The following is a 22,198-nucleotide window of genomic DNA, read 5'->3' on the forward strand; positions in this document are numbered from 1 at the left end:
CCATGACGGCAGTGAGTGGTCAGATTGCATGGCGTAATGCGCATGACAGGAATATTGAGAAGGGCGAGAGGACGTCCTCTGTAAAAAACGAGCCATCTGTGATCCTGCACTACTGTTGTGTGATACCCAGCCATTTGTTATAGAAATGTAATAAAGTATAATTTGATTAAATAATAAAATCATGTATTATGAATAAATATAGATAAAGCTGTTCCTATATAAATATAGCCCTATTTATTATTCTTTAATAAACTAATTGCAGATGAAAATTCTAGGCAGACCAAGTGTAATAAATATACATTTCTTCTGATGAATTACAATTTGATGAACTTTAATGAAAATTCTTTCCACAAAATTATTACAAAGAGAGGTGAAATACAGAGATAAAAGCTCTATGCATACAATATTTTATTTAGAATATTTGAAGCTCTGAGCAGATGGTAGATTTACGAGTCCAGGCGTGTTCCAGTCAGGATTCCCCGCTTCCAGCCTCACTTTTTCTGAACTATAAATAACAGAAAAGAGAGGTGAATAAATAATAACAGAGAAACAGAAAATATACATACAAATATGGTAAGGACAGAAGAGTACAGAGTGTTGTACCTATGTAGGCATTAGTTAAACATGAATTGCCTATAATCACTACTCATCGTTGCATTAAAACGTCTTTAAGGAGCAATCCCCTTATTAATGTCGTATTTCAATATTCTATTTATGAAATCTGGGTATAGAACAAACAATAACAAACCCTTATTCTAAATCACCGTTCATCAATAGATGCCATCATCAACAGGAGACAGCCTCTATGCTCACCGCGTTCTTTAAGAGGTTGCCCGACTTGGTGAAGATGTTCGGCCTCCGGGCGGGCGTCGGGCTGCTCTGTGGAGTCGTCTTTTGTTTGGAGACCGGGTTCAAGGACGTGGGGACGGTCAACGTTGGGAGTGGTGATGGTAAATAGCCCTGAGGTTTGGTGGAGCTTTGGGTGGGGTTAAACGCCGCGTTGGGCGTCGACTGTGTGAAAGACTGATTCGGAGTGTACGGGAGATAGGATTGAGGTGATGGTGTGTAAGAGAGGCTGGATGGTGTGTTTGTTAGGGCGAAGGGTGTGTTTGATAGGGCGGAGGGTGTGTAAGGTTGGGCCGATGGCATGTAAGGCTGGGTCGATGGTGTGTAAGAGAGGGTGGATGGTGTGTTTGATAGGGCGAAGGGTGTGTTGATAGGGCGGACGGTGTGTACGGTTGGGTAGATGGTGTATATGGTTGGGTAGATGGTGTGTGCGATTGGGTAGACGGTGTGTACGGTTGGGTAGACGGTGTGTACGGTTGGGTAGACGGTGTGTACGGTTGGGTAGACGGTGTGTACGGTGCATACGTCTGACCAGGTGTGAAGGGCTGACCAGCAGTGTAGGGCTGAGGCGTTGGTGTGAACAACTGGGACGTCGAAAGGGGCGTAGACGCCGCCGTTGCGGACGATGACAGCGACGATGACGGCGGCGACGGCGGGAGCGACGCCTCTGTGAGGGCTTTGAGGAAGGGGTTGCTGTTGCCGAGCCCCTGGGTGGTGGTGCTGGTGGTGGCGGTGGCAGCGGCGGTGGTGGTGGTGGCGGCGGTGCTGCTCTGGTAGGGATGTGTTTGGGTGGAGGGGAGCTCAGGTAGTAGTGTGGGAGGAGGCGGAGGGGGGAAGCTGTCCGCTCCGTCGCCGTCCCCTCCTCTCTCTGGCTCCCCCTGGTGGTCTCCAGCCATGTCGTAGTGCTTCTTCCTCAGCTCCCCCAGGCGCACGCGCTCCTGCTCCAGCTCGCTCTCCAGCTCCAGCACCTTCACCTGAGGAGAGGAGCGGGGAACACACACCCTCTAAACCTCCGTGGTACGGTGCGTGGCAGAGGGGAAACCGACCGTTCTCTGGTCATCCCACACGGGTTTATACCCGGGTAGGTCTTTAAAGGGAAGGGCTTTGGAGAGGTCCGGCAGGAGTGTGCATTGATACTTTGATTAGCTCTAATCAAGTAGCACTACTATAGATTAGTATTGAATGATGTTATCAATATATTGTGCCCATTTGGTATTAAAATAGCCTTTTAAAAGGAAATTGTTGCACAATAGTTTTAAAAAGTATACATTTATATATCATACATTCACATATTATTATTCATGCTTATATACTAGGTAATTTGACTACATAGGCTCTAGCCTCTGAGCCAGTTAAAAGTACATGCTGTTCCTTTTCTTCATGGAAAATGGAAGTGTTAAATGAGGGTCATGAGCAATTTGTGGACTGACAGGACGTTTCTGAAGAATGACATCACCACAAACCTGAGCCTCCATCTCCATCTTTTTGAGCTTGATGAGAGACCTTCCAGTGAAGTCCATCGGAGCTACCAGGAAACACAAAAGATTTGAAATGTTAGGAACATGACACAGTACTTTATATCGTACTCATCCTAGCATTGGTGCTGCTGTGTGTTAAGCACGGCCCGCTCACCTTTTTCCGTGACCTGCTGCTGTCCGTGCTTGGTGGAGGTAACCACGACGGCGGTCATGTCGTTGACGTGTCTGGACGCCTGCTGCAGAGTGTACAGCTTCTTGTTGTTGCGGTCCGCCTTCACCTGGGAACACCACGAAACACAACATAACACAGGTTATTGAGGAGAATGTGTTGAGTGATTCAAATGTTGGGCAAATACCCTGATTTGATCGCCTGGGAACCGGATGAATCTGCGCACTCTGAATATGAGCAAAGATGTTGAAATGTAATGAGACGGTAGTGAACATGTTGTGATGTAATGAGACGTAGTGAACGTGTTGTGATGTAATGAGACGTAGTGAACGTGTTGTAATGTAATGAGACGGTAGTGAACATGTTGTGATGTAATGAGACGGTAGTGAACATGTTGTGATGTAATGAGACGCTAGTGAACATGTTGTGATGTAATGAGACGGTAGTGAACATGTTGTAATGTAATGAGACGGTAGTGAACTTCGTACCTTGGAAGACGCCACCAGCTGGGCAGTGCTGGCTGCGATCTCATGTGAACAGGCGATGAGCTCCTCGTATTTACCGTTGTGCGACACAACTCGGTCGGCCGACTCTCTGAAAGACAAGGGTATTATAAGTATCACTAAGGGAACCATTCTTTAGCCTCAGAGGTTTGAATAAAGGGTTGTTTGTGAGGACGTACAGTATTTGGGTGGCCCCCCAGCCGACGGCCTTGGAGGCTGAGATCAGACCCTCGGTCCAGCGGGAGTTCTTGGCGTAGAATTCATCTGCAGATGCTGCCCCCTGCAGAGAGATTAATGGAGGTTTTCTTAAGAATCTGACTCAGTGGGGGAATACCGATTCTTGAACACTACAGATTCCAGGACAACACAGGGATTCAAGAACGCTGCAGAGGTAACTGTAGAGAAATATGCGGACCCCAGTGTGTTTAAAATGTGACATTAAACACGTTCAACTACTAGCCTTTATCCCAGAGATGTAATAGCAGGGGAGAACACAGGTGTGTCTCATGACGTTAATTAGGGCACTGCCATGCTAACACACAATAATTAACTTAATGAGCTACACCTGTCTCCACTCTATGCTACACCTCTGTGATAAAGGCATATTTAGATGTTTTAACATACATTTTTGCTACCAGTGTGTGTAAAGGGAGAGAAAACGAACAGTCAGAGGGCTGTTCCTTTGACAGTGGTTTGACCGATATCATTGCCTTTTTCCATGATAGGATTTAAAAGGGAATTTTCTCTTCCGCAGTCATAGTTCGGAAATTTAAGCAACCCTTAATATATACAAATACACAACAACAACAACCTAATGTCAACTCACCCTTCCACTCTCCACAATGTCCTTCTGCAGGTCGGTCGCAGCCGTCACCAGCATATGAATGGCCTGCAGAGAGGGGTATGAATATTAATACCGAACCTGATTAAATATACATCCAATTAAAAGTTATGATATAAACATGGAGACACCTCACCTTCATCAGATCCGAACAGGACCCAAGAATACTGTTACCAAGGACGTAGAAAAGAAAATCATTAAATGATTGATTGAAAGATCACACATTAGAACGGATTTGTGTATGTCTATGAATTATTGATTATGAATGATTAACAGTAGTTTATATATTTCACTGACTGACCTCTGGTTGACTTCTAGTTTTATTCCGGTCGTATCTCGTCTGGCCTGGCTCATTATCTCCTAGAATAAAATACAACAAAACACACAGGATTTGAATCACACATGAAAAGTTCACTCCTCATGCCTCATGTCCTGTGTGTGTGTGTGTGTGTGTGTGTGTGGTGTGTGTGTGGTGTGTGTTGTGTGTGTGTGTGTGGTGTGTGTGTGTGTGTGGTGTGTGTGTGTGTGTGTCTGTGTGTGTGTGTGTGAGTCCTCACGTCCATGCGCAGCACGGCCTCCTCTATGGCGGTGGAGGTGGCCACCATCTCCTTGTCCACCATGTCGCCCATCTCCTTCAGCACGTCTCTCCCTCTGGGCTGCAGCTCCTGAACACACACACACACACACACACACACACACACACACACACACACACACACACACCACACACACACACACACACACACACACACACACACACACACACACACACACCACACACACACACTCACACACAGTACATCCGAGAGGTTTATAAGCTGTATTGTCCATAGTTCAAATATGTATTACTGCCATCACGTTTGCATTTCACATTTTTGTTATATTTCTTTAACAACAACTTTTGCTTAACTGAAAAATGTGATTTCCCTATCATGTTTATTATACTGGTATTACGATACACATTTTGTCAATTTTTATGTACCCGTAGTTATGTTTTGGCTGATTTCATGTTTCAATCTCTAACGGAACCAAACTTGGCTAACTTTTCAACAAATTGACGCCTCATCTTATGAACAACCAATGAAAAGGAAGCAGACAGTGTAAACTGTATGTTTTGAATGAATTATAAGCATGAAAAGAAAATCTGAATCTCTCAGGCTTCCAGGATCATGAAGCATTGATTCTCGGTGCGCTGCTTGTGATTGGCTGCTGGCTGACCTGTCCCAGGGCGAGGATCCTCTGGACGGCGTAGCGCATGGCGGTGGGGTCGGCGCGCGGCAGGGTGCTCTGCAGCTTCAGCTCCTTCAGGAACTGCAGGCAGTGGGCGGAGCAGTCCCGGCAGCCGTCCGTCAGACCTGCAACACTCCGAGTGGAGGAGGGCTAGTCAGGAGGCTGACACACACAGCAATGCATGCGTTTGTTTGTGTGTGTGTCCCAGGATCAGCGTGGTCGGTAAGAGCGGTGTGTAACATTATTGTCAGCGTGTCAGTGTGTGTGTGTGTGTGTGCCTCATGGTGTGCGTGGTCAATAAGGTTGTGCGTCATAGTGGTCAGTATGTGTGTGTTTGTGTGTGTGTTTGTGTGTGTCATAGGGGTCAGTGTGTGTGGGTGTGTGTGTGTTTGTGTGTGTGTTTGTGTGTGTCATAGGGGTCAGTGTGTGTGGGTGTGTGTGTGTTTGTGTGTGTGTTTGTGTGTGTCATAGGGGTCAGTGTGTGTGGGTGTGTGTGTGTTTGTGTGTGTGTTTGTGTGTGTCATAGGGGTCAGTGTGTGTGGGTGTGTGTGTTTGTGTGTGTTTGTGTGTGTCATAGGGGTCAGTGTGTGTGGGTGTGTGTGTGTTTGTGTGTGTGTTTGTGTGTGTCATAGGGGTCATGTGTGTGGGTGTGTGTCTCACGGTCAGTGTAGTCAGTGGGTGTGTGGGTGTGTCTCAGCGTCAGCGTGGTCAGTGTGTGTGTGTGTGTGTGTGTGTGGTGTGTGTGTGTGTGTGTGTGGGTGTGTGGTGTGTGTGTGTGTGTGTGTGTGTGTGTGTGTGTGTGTGTGCGTGTGCGTGTGTGTGTCTGTCTCACGGTCAGCGTGGTCAGTGGGTGCAGAGTGGGAGGCTGCGGCTCCATTGACGATGGTGTCCGCTGCCAGGTGGGAGAACTGGGTGACGGCTCTAAGTAGACCACTGGCATCTAGACACACACACACACACCACACACACACACCCACACACACACACACACACACACACAACACACACACACACACACACACACACACCACACACACACACTTTATTAACCCTGAAATACTCTCTGAACTTAATGTTTTTATTTACAAATCAGTTCTCAACTTATATTTTGTTAAATGCACATAAAAGTACAATGCACAATTTAATATTAAAATAAGTATAATTGTACCTCTATCTATACTTCAGCCTTTACTATTGGCTACTACAGTTACTGTTGAGAGAACGCCTCATAACGCTGTATTAACACAGTATTCTAACAGTCCCTCACACTGCAGAGTATACACAGTCAGTACATGAGCTCCAGCCTACCGCTCATGTTCCCCATGTAGACCAGCTGGTTCTGGTGCATCTTGTCTATGGAGCCCAGCGCCACCTCAGCTCTGCTCACCAGGTAGTCTGGACCGCAGAACCACATGGAGGGGACGTGAGAGAGAATACAGACAAGGACCAACAGCCACCAATAATGCAAAGTAAGATGTGGAATGTTAACTTAAGTGCTTGTTATTGCAATATGCTATGAGTTAACATAGGTTGTCTGCTTTAAGTTAGTCTCGCAAAGCCAGACCAAACTACAGCAAGTAGAATGCTTTAAGTTAACGTAACTTAACTCATAACCTTGTCACATTATACTTGATAAATAAATTATTTTTTAAGTGTCCACTAGATGGCAATCATAGAAGGTTTTTCGGTTTAAATCGTACTTACTCTATTAACAACAACAAAATGGTTATTCTAGAATCGTACTTAAAGGAAAACCAAACACCAAGTTTGAGATAACACACAACTTCACTCATCCTCTCAAACAGTTGTTACAGCTATGGTTTGACTTCACTGCAGGAAGTGGCTCAGAGGTAACTAGTCAACCCAGCGAGATCACTAGCGTGGGGGAGTGGGGGGGGGCGGTGGTACCAGGGGAGCTGGTGCAGCGGACGTGGATGGGGTCGTCGATCTTGGCCATGGCGTCCAGGACGATGCCCTCCGCCTCCACCACGGCGCACTGCAGCAGGCAGAACTGCTCCTCCTGCAGCTTCCTGGTCAGCTCCCCCTCCCGGCACGCCTGGGGGGGGACACACAGGGGTCAGACGGGCCAGCCCTTCTACCTGCTCATCCACCATGGCCTACAACAGCCTCTCTTCTGCCTCTAAGAGTGGTCCCTGCAAAGGGACCAAAATGCCAATGAGCTATTCAGCCAACTCTGGTATAGAACCTGTTCTGTACATGGTCCCTGTCAACTAAACTAAGTCTTATATTTTTCCTATAAATCCTGTGATTTCTAGCCAAGGACCTGAGAGGCAGTTCTCAAGTCAAGCCCTGTTGATTCACATCCACCCGGAGCTCAATGGACGGTTGGCTGGGCCCTCCCACGCTCAGCTCCAAACAGGTGGGGTATCTGAATGGTACTCGGTGCATTGACATGACTTAAATGATACAGCAACAAACTTATAATCAATTATAATGATAATACATTGTTTTTGTCCAGTTTCAATGGTATCAAAAACACTTTATGATTTCAAACCCTACAAAACAATTTAATCAAAAAATGGAAAATAGATAGGATAAAACAATTAACAATTAGTGAACATTAAAAAACAAATTTGATTGAAAAAAAAACCCATCAAAGTCGATTGAAAACAGCTTGTTTTCCACTGAAGCTACCTGATCTCCATCCCTCCATCCATCCCTCCCTCCCTCCGTGCATCCACCTCCCCATCTCTACCTGCTGCTGCAGCTGTGCCTGCAGGCTCCCCAGCTCCATGCCGGCCATCTGCCGGTGCTGGTCCAGGGAGCTCTGCTGGAGCTGGCTCTGCTGCCGGAGGGAGGCCAGCTCAGAGTCCTTGTCCCGCACCGAGCGCAGGAGCACCTCCCTCTCCGCCTGCAGGCCCGCCAGGGTGCCGCTCAGCTGGGACCCCACCTGGGGAACACACACAAACACACAACGTACGCACACACACAGAACACACATACACAGACACACACACACAGACACAAGCACAACCTTAACGTTAATTATAAATACTTTTTTTATCTTTTAAAGGGCTTCAAAAAAGAGTTTCATCAAATGTAAAAATGGGATACAACAACATGAATTTCTTAACAATGTGTTAGATACTTATTTAATTCTACGGATCATGCGTCTATAATCACACAGTTGAGTAAAAACATTTGATTTAGTTTGTACTTTCGGTTGTTACCCAACAAACAACGTCTAAACAAGAATTTGTGAGTGACTCTTGAAGGTGTGAGTGACTAAGCGTGAGGAGGTCAAGGGGCTACCATCTCTTTGGTCTGCAGGGCGGTGCTGGCGTTGGACGCCTGCATGCGGGCCTGGTCCAGCTCTCGCCTCAGCCTGTCGATCTCCAGCTTCTGCTCTGCGTTGATGGCCAGCTGGGAGGAATACAGCGTTATTAAACACAATGTGTTTAGCACAATGTCTGTTCAAATGTGTGTTTTTAAAAAGTTGTGTTTATTTTTTCTGAATATTTGTGTGTAACAACAGTGTATGTATTAACATTGTGTGGTATTTCAAGAAAACGTTCAACCTTCAATAAGCATTCAAGAATCTAAAGTGTATGTAAGAGCAATACATATGTATTCAAGTGCTTGTTTGTATTTTGTAAAATGTATGTTTCTGTGTGTTACAAGATATATATGCAAAACAAATGAATGCATATTCAAAATGTGTGTGTATAAGTGTGTTTGTGTTCGTGTTCTGCTGCCTGAACCCAACACCTCAGTAGATCAAAACTTAAGAACTAGACACTGGGTTTATTAACGAAGAAGTTTGAGTTGTATTTTAAACAGCTCCAGCCGGCTCAGTGACCTCAGTCCATACCTGCTGCTGCAGCTGAGCCCTCAGAGCCTCCATCTCCCTGCTGTGGCGGTCTCTCTCCTGGTCGAGGGAGCTCTGCAGGGAGTGGGCCTGCTGCCTGAGAGAGCTGAGCTCTGCGTCCTTGTCGCTGGCCGAGCGGAGCAGCATGTCCCTCTCGGCCTGGAGCCCGGCCAGCAGGCCGCTCAGCTGGGACCCTTCCTGCAGGGGGACAGGGCGGGTCAGTGAGACTGCTTTGTGTGGACGTACATTTGGAGACACACATCTGTTTTGTAGGTTCACACATTAGTTCTGGAGTTAACACATTTGTTTGTTCTGTTTAAAAAAAACAACTGTATTTTAGTGTTACACATTTCTTTTGTTTTAAGAGTTACACAATGGCGTAAAATATTTGTTTGATAGAGTTAACTAATTTGTCTTAAGAGTTACACTTTTCTCATACCATTTCCTTCTGCCCCAGAGCGCTCCGAGCATGATCCAGTTCTGCTTTTTGCGCCAACAGATCATTCCTCATCCGCTCCATCTCCTGCTGCTGTTTCTCCATCTGACCGGGACATGAGAACATCAGTCCAACGACCACAGGACATGAATCTACAAAACACAACCTATTCATTGGCACACAGGGTAATGATCAAACATTGTGTGACCTCTTCCTTGGGTCAAAGGTTATGAGTGATCCTTCCTCACCTGTGCTCTGTTTTCCTGCCGGATGCGATCCAACTCATTAGACACCTGCTGTTTAGTGATTTGCATGTCGTCTTTGTCGTTTTTCATACCTGACAGCACCCTAACCGTCTCTGCATTCTGCAAACAGACACAAATACAGCACTGGTTAGAGCTCATACTACGAACAGCCAATCAAAAGTATCCAACACACTAAAAGTACCAGATGTGTCAACACACAGCAGAACGTATTTGAGTGATGAAGAACGACTTTACCTTCTTCATGAGGTCTGCATGACTGGTTACCAGCTCTGCATGTCGCTCCTTCAGTTGAGAGAAGCGCATCTCTGCTGCTTGGGCCCTGGCTGTGGTAGCAACAGCAAACAGACAGTCAATCAAAAAATATATACAGTAGACCAATGTTAAGGAAACAACTGAATAGCCAGATTAGTACTCTTAATACATTTATATACTTAATACTTAATAATGACGTTCAAATGTTTGTTTAAAAGGGTTTAAAATGGCTTTTGTTGAATCTATTGCATCACCATACCGTAATTACGAGAGACCAACCTCAGTTTGCTATATACAACGGCATTTGATGATAACTTTACCATATCATCCTGCCCTAGTTCAAACCCCCCCTGATCACGCATCATATCCATGTTAACTAACATATAATGTACATGTTAGCAAGCCGCTCCGCTGTACTCACTGTCGGCCTCCTTGTAGCCCACCTGGGCGCCGGCGTTGGCCACGCCCGTGCAGCGCAGCGCCTCCACCTCCATCCTCAGCTGCTCGTTGCCCACCAGGGCCATCTGCTTGTGGGTGGTCTGCTCCTCCAGCTGGGCCTCCAGCCGGTTCACCTGGCCCTTCAGCTCCATCACACCTCTGGGCCTGGGGAGGAGAGGGGGGGTCACCGTCAGTACAGAGTCCGTGGGTCGTTCAGCGGACACCCGGAGCCCACGCGACCGCAGGTGAGGTCTAACAACAGTCAAGGGATGTCGGCAATGCCGAAGAAAAGATCTCAACGACAAAGTCGCGAGGAAGATGTATTGGACTACGGTACGGCGTAGCTAAATGAACCAGAACATGAAGTTAGTAGAGGCTCTTTAGGTAGTGCCTGGTCAGTTGATTGTCCCACTCTCGGTCGAAGATGAGGCGAGTGATGTCTGTATGAGACATTCACTCTCTCTTCACTCCACCCTCCCCAGGGACTCACCTCAGTCTTGATGAGCTGTAGCTCTGGTTTCAGGACCAGCAGCTCCTTCCTCAGGATCTCGGTCTCCCTCTGCTCCTGTGCCTCGGGGAGGCCGTACTGGTTGACGGAGTAGTACTAGCCGAACACAGACAGAGGATCGGTTAGGAGTGAAGGCATCATGGGATGTTTTGTTGGCGATACTCCGCCATACATCATATGCCATACGCCAATACAACTTAACCTAGAGACATGAAAACATTGTTTTCTCACTTCTCCCAAGAGAAATGCTGTTTAAAACACAACAATCGCTCTCTATAATGACAAATATTTGTTGGCATCATAGAGGTATCCCATGATAGAGTTTTAGTGACTAAACAACATAATGAGTAACATCCCAACGCCCCTAGGCTTCCCCGATGGAGGAGGTCAGTGCGACGGGACGTCCTGACGTCCCAGCCCTGTACCTGCTGGTTCTGGGGCGCGTCCCGGGGCTCTGGTTGCCCCCCCGCCTCCTCCTCCTCATGGGGCTCCCCGTCGCCCACGACAACCACGGGTCGCTTGTACTCGGCAAACGCGGCGGCACGCAGGAAGTTCGGGGGGGACTGTTGGGGGGAAGGAACCGGTGTGATGAAACATCATTGACATGGTCTGAAAGAACTGCATATCAGAAGGTGGAGGAAGAGATGGGTGCATTACGGGGGCATTACTCACGTCTGGTAGGTCTGGGATCTGAATTATGGTTTTAAAGAACTCAATTTCTCTAGTCCGGTTGTAGAACTCTGTGAGACTAAATGAAACAAGTACAGATGTCATTGGCACCGGTCAAGTTTAACGCAACAAATGACCACATTGATTTAAGATCAACTTTTAAAGTTTGTCCTCGACCAACGAAAACATACATTGGAGATAACGGTGTGAACTCGACCAATAAAACATACCTTGTGAAAAGATCCCGAAATCTCTCTCTGTGTCCAAGAAGAGAATCCGGTGAAATACCTTTTAAAACAACAGGATTTGAATGGAGTCTTAGGAGGGCAGAAAAGTGAAGTGTCCATGGTGTTCGACTTGGTACAGAGTTCGATTCCCAGTATTTGCAGTCTACATCCTTGAGCAAGATGGCCTAAAACCTGCGCCTTAATGCCATGCATATTGAATCCCTGTATGTCTATTGGGACTACAGCGTCTACTAAAATGATTAGGAAGTGAAAGGTAATAACTCACGGCTGTGGAGTTTGAAGAGCAGTATGACGGAGAAGTGGTAAAGGAAGCTGGAGTCCAGGATGACGGGGATAAGGGGGGCCAGTCGGCACTGGCCAGAGGCGGTGGTGGACTTAGCCCCGATAGCGTCCACCTGACGCAGCACTGAGGTCAACCAGAGAGGACATGTTGGATCATTCATAACAGCAATAGCAGAGTAACAGTGTGATTAGGGATGCAGTGTATTTGTGTTATGTATTCATTTGGGAAACTATGATTGTAATAATGACATAATAATGGGAATAATAATGACAACAATAATTCTAAGTATTTTCTTTATTATTATAAAAAATATTGTAATTATAATAATAGATGACATCCCAAATGGACGAGGATACAAATTGACAAAAACAAATCGTAAACAGTGATTGGCAAACCTGTGTCAGCAAATTTCAGCCCATTATCCAGGTATTCCAGTAGTTCCTGAGTCATGTCTAACCTGTGATAAAGACAGAGACAGACAACCTAACATATGAACCCCTGTAGATTCATGAGAGTCAGGGTGGCTGCTTCACACTGCCATGTTTTATAGCAATAGTCGTTTCATGTATCAGTTTGGAATTCACTGATTTATAAATTCAGAACTAGATACGTGCAAGATCAACAAGCAGTTCATTATAGTATGAAAAACATAATGATGATGAACAACCGCTGGATTACATATGTATCATGCTTAACACTGCCATAGTAGTAGGTAGGGGTGGTGAACAACACAAACAAACCATAAAACGTGTAAGTATAATGCAAGTGGAGAGTGTCAACGTACACTTGGTTCTTGTCACTTCCTGCTTCTCTCTCCACAGCCTCGTCGCTGGCCTCCAGGTTGCCTGGGATACACTTGTGCTGGAGATGAGATGTCATGTTAGACAACTAGTAGTAGTAGTAGTAGTAGTAGTAGCAGTAGTAGAATAAATCACTGTTGAATGACTCTAAAACAAAAATAGGCAATGACCTAAAATCGAATAATGCTGCAATGATCATAGAGACAACATATATTGCCTTGAATGGGCTCTCTAGAGGAATGTATGTTGTTGAATGTACCTTGACGTGAAACTCCATTTTGAGACAGAGGTACTTGGCGGACAAAGCCACAAGGTGTCCATATCGGTCATGAAGGTTTCCCTGGGTCATTCAAAACATTACATGATCGATTAATTCTCAGTTCAAGAAATGCAAGTAAACTATTTTAAAAAGAAAGTGTGTATTATCTTTAGTCATCAGTATATCTTTTGTGCTGTACCCACCCACAGAATGCCCATATCTCGGACATTGCGAGACCTTCTGTTGCAGTCTCGAACAGCCTGTACATTGAACAACAGCAACAAAAAGATACACAGAATAATATTTGAGAAATGGTATTTTCTTTAGTCAGTCGTGTTTTTATAGAGCCGAGCATCTCAGTCTGTCTCTCTCAATGGCCCCACAAAACCCAAAAAATTACAAAAGAGGTAACGGATAGAAACTACTAGAAACCAGAACAACTACTGCTACTTCCATTACTACTGGAAATACGATTTATCTTATTACTTAGTAAAGGAATTTAGTAGTAGGTGTGTGTTCCTTCCTTTAGTGGTAAAGGAAGGATGGTCTAGTAGTGGCTAGTGATTGACTGGCCATGTGTTCAAACCCTGGTAACAGGGATCATTGAGCAATAATCCTGACTGATACTTGCTCCTGAATATCAATAACAGCATCTGCTTAATGACCATGACATTCCAAGTGATAGTTCTCGAGTCAGGAGGTTGGTGGCCCTTGTGTCCTTACGTTGGGGTGTCCGTCCCTGAGCACCTTGTGCAGCATGTAGCAGTACTTCCAGCTGATCACAGAGCTGCTGGACAGAGGCAGGTTCTGGCAGTAGGACATGAAGGTGGTGGCGCCACTCTCCTTGTGTGTGCCCAGGATGATGTCTTCACACGTGTAGTTAAGGAAACGCCCTGTACAACATCATGAAATGCAGCCTTTCCCATACCAGTTTTATTTGGATGGTGCTTAGTCACAATAAAGCCTCAGAGTGTCAGAGGCCTAGAATATAACCCCATACTTCCATAGGAGGTAAATTAAGAAACATCAGATGGAACTCAGACCCTCCTCCCAGGGACTCAAGTTGGCAGTTAAAACAAATCTACTATTTTAAAGTTTATTCAAGATATGTAAAATTAGGGTTATCAAATTAGTTATGACGGGTAGATCTGGGTACATTACAGTGGGGAAAAAATAGTTTAATTCTCAACACAATATGGACCTATTGTTATCCAAAATGATAATATGCAATAATATGCAAATATATCCACTTTTCCCCACCAACAACTAGATGTATAGCCCATCATCACGACAAAGGTATACAAACACAACAAAGGATACTCCTTGCATATTTTTCTTTGAGTGGGGTTTCGGCCGCGGTGAGGGTCTTGGTGATGCTGTGGAGCTGAAACGGGAGGGGGGTCAGCCAGGGGGAGCAATTGTGAACAGTTTAGCCAATGCATTTGTATAGTAGGCTATCGTTACTGTACGCTTTTGGGCCAACTATCACCGATGATAGTTGTGTTTAAAGCAGCAATGTTTTAAAAATGATGAATAGGCATGAATATGCTATATAGGCCTATTTAAAAGAGAAAAGTAATGTAGGCCTACATACAATAGCCTACTGACATGGGCCTCAGGATAAACTTTCCTTATCAAATCGTAGGTGAAAAGGAAAAGGACCTACCTGCTGTTTTCCAAACTGCTCTTTCTCCGCCGCCAGAACCTTTTCCGTCTTATCAGCTTTGCTCTTTGATTTCAGCATGATGAAATGTATCTTCCACTAAACGTGTAAACTGCGTACCGCTCAAGCTGTTATTTATAAGTTCAGTGCGCTGTTGTGTCGGTTCTTGAAAATGCGCCCGACGCGTTTGAGGAACGCCTCAGCAATACTTCCTTTGAATTACGCTCTACCCTGCCACAGTCCAGTATGGTAAATACAACTTGAATGTAACATCATGAAAACAACGACGACATTCCGTTTTTTAACTCAAGGATCTCCGTAAAATAAGTCTAGAATAGGCTGACTAAAGACTAAAAAATAGTTTCCATCCATCAGATGCAGTCTATGAGTCACTGGGCATGGTCTGTATGCAGTGAAACTTGAATGACAATGAGAGGACACAGCCAGGCAACTGCCTTGTAGGACTGGTTTACCACCCCGCCCATAATTCAGCGAAAAATCACACTTAAGACGTTAAAAAGAGACCTTCAAAATAACCATTGCTACGTACTGTTCATCTCTTGCATTTCATAATGATGTATAAAACAAGAATTCATAAAAATTCTAAAAGTATTCATTACCACCAATATAACAACTTAAAAAAAATCACAAAAAAAATACACAAATACAATATAAAGTATGCCAGTACAGTTTGAAAGTGTAGTTATTGTTTGTGTTGCACAGTATAGTGACATCATTCTGTACATTGTAAACATTGCTTTGGTTAATACTTGGAATTCCTTCTTGAATTCAATCTAGATCTCTGAGCTCTCTGTGCTGGAGTCACGCTTTGGGTGGGGTTTCAGTGACCTGGTGGGAAAAGAGAATTACAAAATCAAGTTCACAGATGGACATTTTCACATTCAATTCAACACTTTGTTCATGCCAAACAAAAACAGCAGAGGAGTTCAACCGAGACAAGTCGACAAACATCTACCTTGTCTGTTGAAGTTCTACTGCAACACGAGGATTTCAGACTGGTGTGGGGACAGTGTGAGGCCTCACTCAAGCCGCTGTTGTGGCTAAGGTCCAGGCTGACTAAATCGTTCTGGTTCTTCATAGAACCCTTGTGTTTGAGAACACTACAGACCAGACCGGCCATTGAGTTCTGGGAGTCATCCAGAGCCCGCTGCAGACAGAAGGACACGGACGGATGCCTTCCCTGGAAACAGGAGCACAAGAAGAACTGTGAGCAACTCTTTCACAATCAAAAGAATAACAGCCATGGTCTTGAAATGATTGGGTTGGGTTCGGGTCCGGTGTCTCACATCGTTGGAGGCGTGGGAGAGGAGCTCGACCGCTGTAGAAGGCTGTTTTGTGTTGTTCGCCAAACAACAGTTCCTCGGCATCGGCGAAGACGTCAGTGAATCGTCGTGGCTGTAAAAGAGAAGACAAAACATTGTATTTTACGTGGATACAGAACCGTTAAATGGTGCCCCCCTGCTTCATTGATGGACTATGTTTACTACAACGCTACACTAACTTATGAATTCAATGCCTAGTGGACTAGTTCCCTACCAGGTGTGTGGTCTTGGTCTTGTGGAGTTCGGGGCCTGACCTCCATTGACAGTACGGGGACAACTTTCCCAGTGGAGCTTTCCTGAGCAAGGCTACTACATTCATCCCTAGCCCGCACCTTACATCTGCCCCGGTATCATGACCTTTCCCTGGCTCTGGTTCTCCAACACCCATCAACCTTCCAACATTTGTATGCCCCATTTGTGTGGGCACATCAGTGGTCGCCCTGTAATCGTACCAGATATACTCTTGTAGCCGGTGGCAACGATCTTAAATGAGCTGGTTCTGATTTCTGGGTTGTTTTCTCATGTTTATAAGAAGAAGACGATGGGACAGAGGTTCTATTGGATCCAAAACGATCATCCGTCTGTTCAGCCCTGCTCCGCTGACCACTGCTCTCGAAAGAGAAAAAGCCGCAGTCTTCCATGTCCACACGTTCATCCTTACTGCTCATCAACGTACTTGAGATATCAGGTCCAACGCTTGATGTTTCTCGTTCCTTATCCCAATTGTTGTCGAGACCCCATCTGTTTAATGCTGCTCTCGGAACTAGCTGCCTCGATGGAAGTTAAAGGAAAGGTCTAATGGGCATTGCTGGCATTTACTATTTTGAATGGGGAAGAGACAAGCTGTCGCGTTAGCTTGGTTAATAATTTCACACATCATCGGTACATCGGTAGCATTGAGGGACAGCCGAGATATGGAATCGTCTAGCTCTCTTTGTATTTTACTGCGCCTTGTTGCTGATGGAAACACGTTTAGGGTGTTTTGTTTGGGTTTTAAATGGCTGTTAAAGACCTGGCTGCATGGCGACTTCAGCTGCTCTTTAGACATTTCCAGAATGTTCAGTGACAGCATCAATGTATCTCCCCTAAGGCCACAGAAAGAAGATTTTATCGAAATCACTAGAGCTTGTGACCCATCCTGAGCTCCATTCCTATTGGTCTGGAATGCAATCACCCGCCAACAGACTCCTGACCGCTCCTCTCTCCCAGTGTCACACGGGCCGTCTCCAAGTTCAGCTGCAGCAGCTGCAGGTCACTCTGCTGATTATCACACACCTACAAGGAAGACACAAAGCTTTATTTGGCTGTTTCAATGTATTTACTTAGCAAGGTAAAAGACAAAATGTACTAATCTCTCAAAAACAGACAACCCCACATTCAAAAAAGAAAAATCTCCAGAATTCCCAGTGAGACGATTTCTAGTAACAATAAATCCAATTCTCAAGTGTATACGAGTGTAACAGAACAAGTGTCTCAGAGCCAAGACGGATTACGTACTACAGCAGGTAGGTATGTAGTGAGACCAGACTGGTAGCTCTGGCGTCAGTCAACACAGCGAGGACCAGGAATGAGGAAACCTTGTAACTATTCTGCAAGTACACAAAGAGCTCCCTATGTTGACAGTACTAAACCATATCGCACCATGTAAAAAAATACACTTTACAGATGACGTATACACACAGCAGACAGACAGACAGACGGACGGAGACTGGTTTGTCCAGGATAAAGATAAGGTAGGTGTATACACCTGTCTTAGGCAGTGAAGCTCAGACTCTGTGCGTTCCTGTTTGGACCGCGCCAGCGCCAGCAACTCATCCTTCCAGCTGTCGCCCTCCCCTGGCAGAAACCATCATTACACACGGTCAAGTAGAACCATCTCATACACATAAAGCACCACTAGATACCATATTATATCAACCAGGAACCTATTACCACATCGTCTACCTTGGACACGACTCATCCCCTACTGGGAGTAATAAAGTGAATCTCAAACTGCAATATAAGCACACATCTTCAACTGTCTAAATAGTATGTTTAAAGATATGGGTGGTTTACCTGACAAGGCCAGATCCCTGCAGAGCATCTGGTGCTCCTGTTTGAGGCGAATAATCTCCTCTCTCTGGGCACTGCTTTGGGTCACGTGCTGCTGCAAGTCCTCTGCAACCACAGGAAACGCACAATAAGTAGTCCTAAAACGCAGGTCATCTCAATGGAAAATGGACACACTGTCTTTCCTAAGGGAAAGACAGTGAAAACTGTTTCATCTCCGATAATTGATCAAGGCTGCCTACAGTTAGACTGCGGACAATGGGGATTTGAAACCCAGTCACCTTAACTAAATAACATGTTATGAGTACAATATTATAAGCAAAAGGATGGTACACAATTGCATGATTGGACTGACTGAATTTTGTTTCCAAGAATATAATTACTTCAGGGAAAGAGGCCTGGGTATGCTCCTTTAGTCTTCATCAGGCTTAATTTCCCACCATTTATACTTTAAAGGAAACCTCCGTTCAGTTACATCAACGTCAGCGACAGCCTTGGATGGGTCTGGTGCTGCTCAGCTGCCAACTGCTCCCGGAGTCTCTCACCTCTGAGGGCGGCGTTCTCGTGCCTGTACGCCCGGTAGCGGCGCTTGGTCTCCTCCACCACCCTCAGGAGCCGGTCTGCCCGCGAGTGGCTCTCCTCGAGCGACGCCTCCACGTCCTGCAGGCCGAGCCTCAGCTCCCCCATGTGGGCGGCGGCCTCACGCACGTCCTTATCCTGAGGGCCAATCAATCAATAATCAATCAGTATATCAATTATTCCTCAATCACAATGGGCTCGCAAACAATTACAAGCAGGGAAGCAAGTATGAATATTTAAATATTTCAAATATTGAATATTAATATTTAAACATTTTGAATATTGCACATCAATATTTACAAGTGTGGAATAATAATATTAATATTTGGAATATTTAATATTCTATTTGAATGCACAGAACAGAAGAGTTCAAGAGAAAGTGAACTCTAGATTGATTTAGCCATGGATGGATGGTGTGTAATTCCTTTAAATCCATTTGAACCCAAAGAGAGTATGTGCTGCAGGTTTAGATGGTGTGGCAGTGAAGGCCCTGTAGGTCTCCATGGGTGTGTACCTTGAGTTGGAGCGTGGCTCTGAGCTGCACCTCCCTGACCTGCAGGGAGCCCACCTGAGAGGACAGGGCCAGCACCGTGGAGGTCAGGCTGGCGTCTTTATCCTGCGGAAAATAGAAAACAACTTCACTGACACTGATTAGTTGATATCTTATAAAAAAGGATTAAAGGCTGGATTATACAAACAGAAAGGTTATACTGCGTTCTATGACATCGTTGATAGGAGAAGTGAATTTAAATGAATAGGGAGTGCATGACATGTCTCTACTTTCCCTGTCTGATGAATTGATGAACCACGTGCAATTAAAAATCCTTCAGTTTTTTTTGTATCACAAGGTTCGTTTTCGTATACTGCTAAATAATAACGGTAAAAACAAGGTCATATGCAAACTGGTTTGACCCTATATATAATAAATACAGCAGATAAAATACAAGCGATTCCCCCTCTTCAAAGCTTTATTAAAACCATTCCTCTCGAATGATCCTTGATCACCCTTGATGATGCAACCTAAATGAGTATAACATTTGAGAAACTTTTATCAAAAGCGAACATATACACGTCATTAATGAACAGGTAGGGGCTAGACATCCTCCTCAAGTGTGCCTACAGGGAGGCTATAATGTAGGGCTGATATGAGCTGCATAACGTACCCAGCTCCATCTAGCTGTACCTGGAGGTCTTTAGAGGTTCGCTCCATGTCCTGGTGCTCCTGTCCCAGCTGCTGAAGCTGCTGCTGGGTGGTGCTGAGCTCCGTCTGGAGGTCCTTGTCCCTGGCCTCCACCACCCGGACACGCCTGGTGAGGGCCCGGATCACCCCCACACACTTCTGGAGCTCTTCTGTGCAGAGACAATTAAACCTTTAATATGAACCTTTATTCAGTGGTTTTTTCCTGAATCAATCAAATAATTTACTGTAGCTATAGCTATGTATTACATAGCTATGTATTACATAGCTATAGCTATTCTTATTTATCATATTAATAAGATATACAATATACTGCATAACCAATAATTAGTTGTATATTAACCATTCAAATATAATTAATAAACTCGTTCTTCCTATTTTCTGTACCATCAGAGTCGTTTGGTAAATGGAGGAAATGCCAGCAAAACTGAACCGATGTCCTACTGTTTGTTGCCTCACCGTCCGACCTGGCGCACCTCCTCTCCAGGCTAAGGACTCGCTGGCGGTCCTGTTCCCAGGCGTGGAGCTGCTTGTGATGGGAGGCAGCCATGGTGTTCAGCTCCCTGTCCCGGTCCTTTAGCTCAGTGATCATCAGCTGCAGCTCTCTCCTCTGTCTCTGGATGGTGGAGCTCTCCAAGTCACTCACAGGTGACATCTGTTTGAAAAAAACAAACAAGGTTCTTTTTTTGTGTCAGGTTTTTGAGAGGCAGTTCTTAGCGGTTTGATTTGTAGCACTTGTGTGTCCTGGGTATGAACAAGAGGGCACAGTCGGAGGGAAGCAAGAGAAAAAGTCACTGGAATCACTTAACGCATATGCTTGGTGACTAAATAGTTAAAATAATTATCCCATATTCTAAATGTGGTCAAATGTACACTTTATTCAAACTCAAAATGGTGATGATGATTTAGTTACTGTTGAACACTATCAATAATATTTATTAAGAGAGATATTTTCTAACTGAATTGATCCCTTACTTGATTGTGCTGTAGCTGGGTACGACAATGATTGTCTACAGGGTAAGGTCTGACCCTCCCATCCACTTCATTGCTAGATCGGATGGAAACTTTACTGATATCAGCAGGAAATACTCCAACATTATCCTGAAAATATGGAAACCAAAGACCTTTTCAATAACTATCGTCCTATTGAATTGTCACTTAAAAACATATGCATCTTGGGGGATAATGTAAATTAAATTGCTCACCTTTTTTACAGGCGTGCTTTGCCATAGCTCAAAAGAGGGGTCTAAATCAAATACAAGAAAATGACAAAAGCAGTCAAAACTATTTGTATGCATATTAAACAAAGACACATAAGCAAAGACTAATGTAGGCACTTTGCTATATTCGTTCTGAAAATCAACAGTCATGTATATTAATATAAGTGTAGATTGTACAGTTTCATAAATATATATCAACATATATATTCCAAATGATTCGTTTACCATATGACCGAGGTGGAGTGGTCGAGGAGCTTCCATGAGGACATTCTCTATCCATTGCAGGTCAGGTTTGACCCAACCGTTCACCTCATTCCACAGTATCGCTGCTGTAACGGTAGGGCTGATGGCGAGTCGTTTTGGCTCAACAACTGTACTTTCTCTGGGCAGTTATCTTAGACAATACATACAGTTAACAATATTTCGAACTACATTACCTGACAATAATTTGTCAATGAGATAGGTTAAGTTGTTTGAATTTCAAGTAAAACACTGTTGGTATGACTACTACTACTACTGCTACCACTGCTACTACTACTACGTTAGTATCCTTGGTGCTGTTGCCTTCTAACGACGGACCAGAAGATTACAACGTTCATAGAGACTCACAACATCGTGAAATTATTAGCTGCACAATAACAATAAAACATTATTCTCGCTAGTCATAGAATCCACATTTGTGAAAAGTTTGGGTTGCTCAACTTTGATTGGATGTTCAAACCCCGCGTCATATAAGAAGAAGGACAACGTTTCCAAAATATGATTATAAGAGCCACACGTTTGTTTGATTGTTTCTCTCCCACTAATATGAAATAAATACATAAATTCATGCACATCATTAAGGACAACAATGATTTTGTATGGGAACCTTCTAAAACGGATATGGTTTCGGGTTGATTTATTTTTGATGAAAGAACGGTAGCAGAGCATTCATATTTTCTTTAATAAAAATAACCTAAAATACCCATTAAAAAAACATCTGTACTTTAGATGTGACATTATAAACTGTTAAAAAATAATTATTATTATAAAGCGATAGATATTATTGTGGTCTATACTCCAAAGCAATAGGGGGCGGCAACGACCTAGGT

At 44.6% G+C, this 22,198-nt stretch overlaps 2 protein-coding genes across 2 annotated transcripts; both read right to left on the reverse strand.

Annotated features, from left to right (window-relative positions):
* Positions 1-376: 376 nt before the first annotated feature.
* LOC130372675 (huntingtin-interacting protein 1-related protein-like) lies at positions 377-15,561 on the reverse strand. The gene is made up of 34 exons (XM_056578803.1): positions 14,722-15,561; positions 14,376-14,439; positions 13,779-13,921; positions 13,259-13,315; positions 13,056-13,136; positions 12,781-12,857; positions 12,392-12,453; positions 11,979-12,119; positions 11,696-11,753; positions 11,469-11,544; positions 11,222-11,359; positions 10,769-10,892; positions 10,272-10,445; positions 9,833-9,921; positions 9,581-9,697; positions 9,336-9,437; positions 8,900-9,094; positions 8,341-8,451; positions 7,784-7,978; positions 6,976-7,123; positions 6,376-6,462; positions 5,900-6,007; positions 5,056-5,192; positions 4,395-4,502; positions 4,139-4,197; positions 3,974-4,004; positions 3,823-3,885; positions 3,176-3,276; positions 2,982-3,087; positions 2,479-2,602; positions 2,310-2,371; positions 1,224-1,820; positions 814-1,011; positions 377-505 (listed from the first exon to the last, which is right to left on the reverse strand). Exons 1-34 carry the CDS (start codon positions 14,797-14,799, stop codon positions 470-472), a joined length of 4,047 nt encoding a protein of 1,348 aa, XP_056434778.1. The 5' UTR covers positions 14,800-15,561; the 3' UTR covers positions 377-469.
* LOC130372828 (coiled-coil domain-containing protein 62-like) lies at positions 15,541-21,792 on the reverse strand. Its single transcript, XM_056578988.1, has 13 exons — positions 21,333-21,792; positions 21,093-21,133; positions 20,863-20,988; positions 20,347-20,542; positions 19,873-20,039; positions 19,204-19,305; positions 18,656-18,827; positions 18,117-18,218; positions 17,809-17,897; positions 17,236-17,336; positions 16,026-16,134; positions 15,695-15,919; positions 15,541-15,567 (listed from the first exon to the last, which is right to left on the reverse strand). The coding sequence occupies exons 1-13, from the start codon at positions 21,385-21,387 to the stop codon at positions 15,541-15,543; spliced, it is 1,512 nt and encodes a 503-aa protein (XP_056434963.1). The 5' UTR covers positions 21,388-21,792.
* Positions 21,793-22,198: the final 406 nt, after the last annotated feature.

This window comes from Gadus chalcogrammus, chromosome 19 (genome assembly GCF_026213295.1).
Source record: "Gadus chalcogrammus isolate NIFS_2021 chromosome 19, NIFS_Gcha_1.0, whole genome shotgun sequence".
NCBI classification, from domain to species: Eukaryota; Metazoa; Chordata; class Actinopteri; order Gadiformes; family Gadidae; genus Gadus; species Gadus chalcogrammus.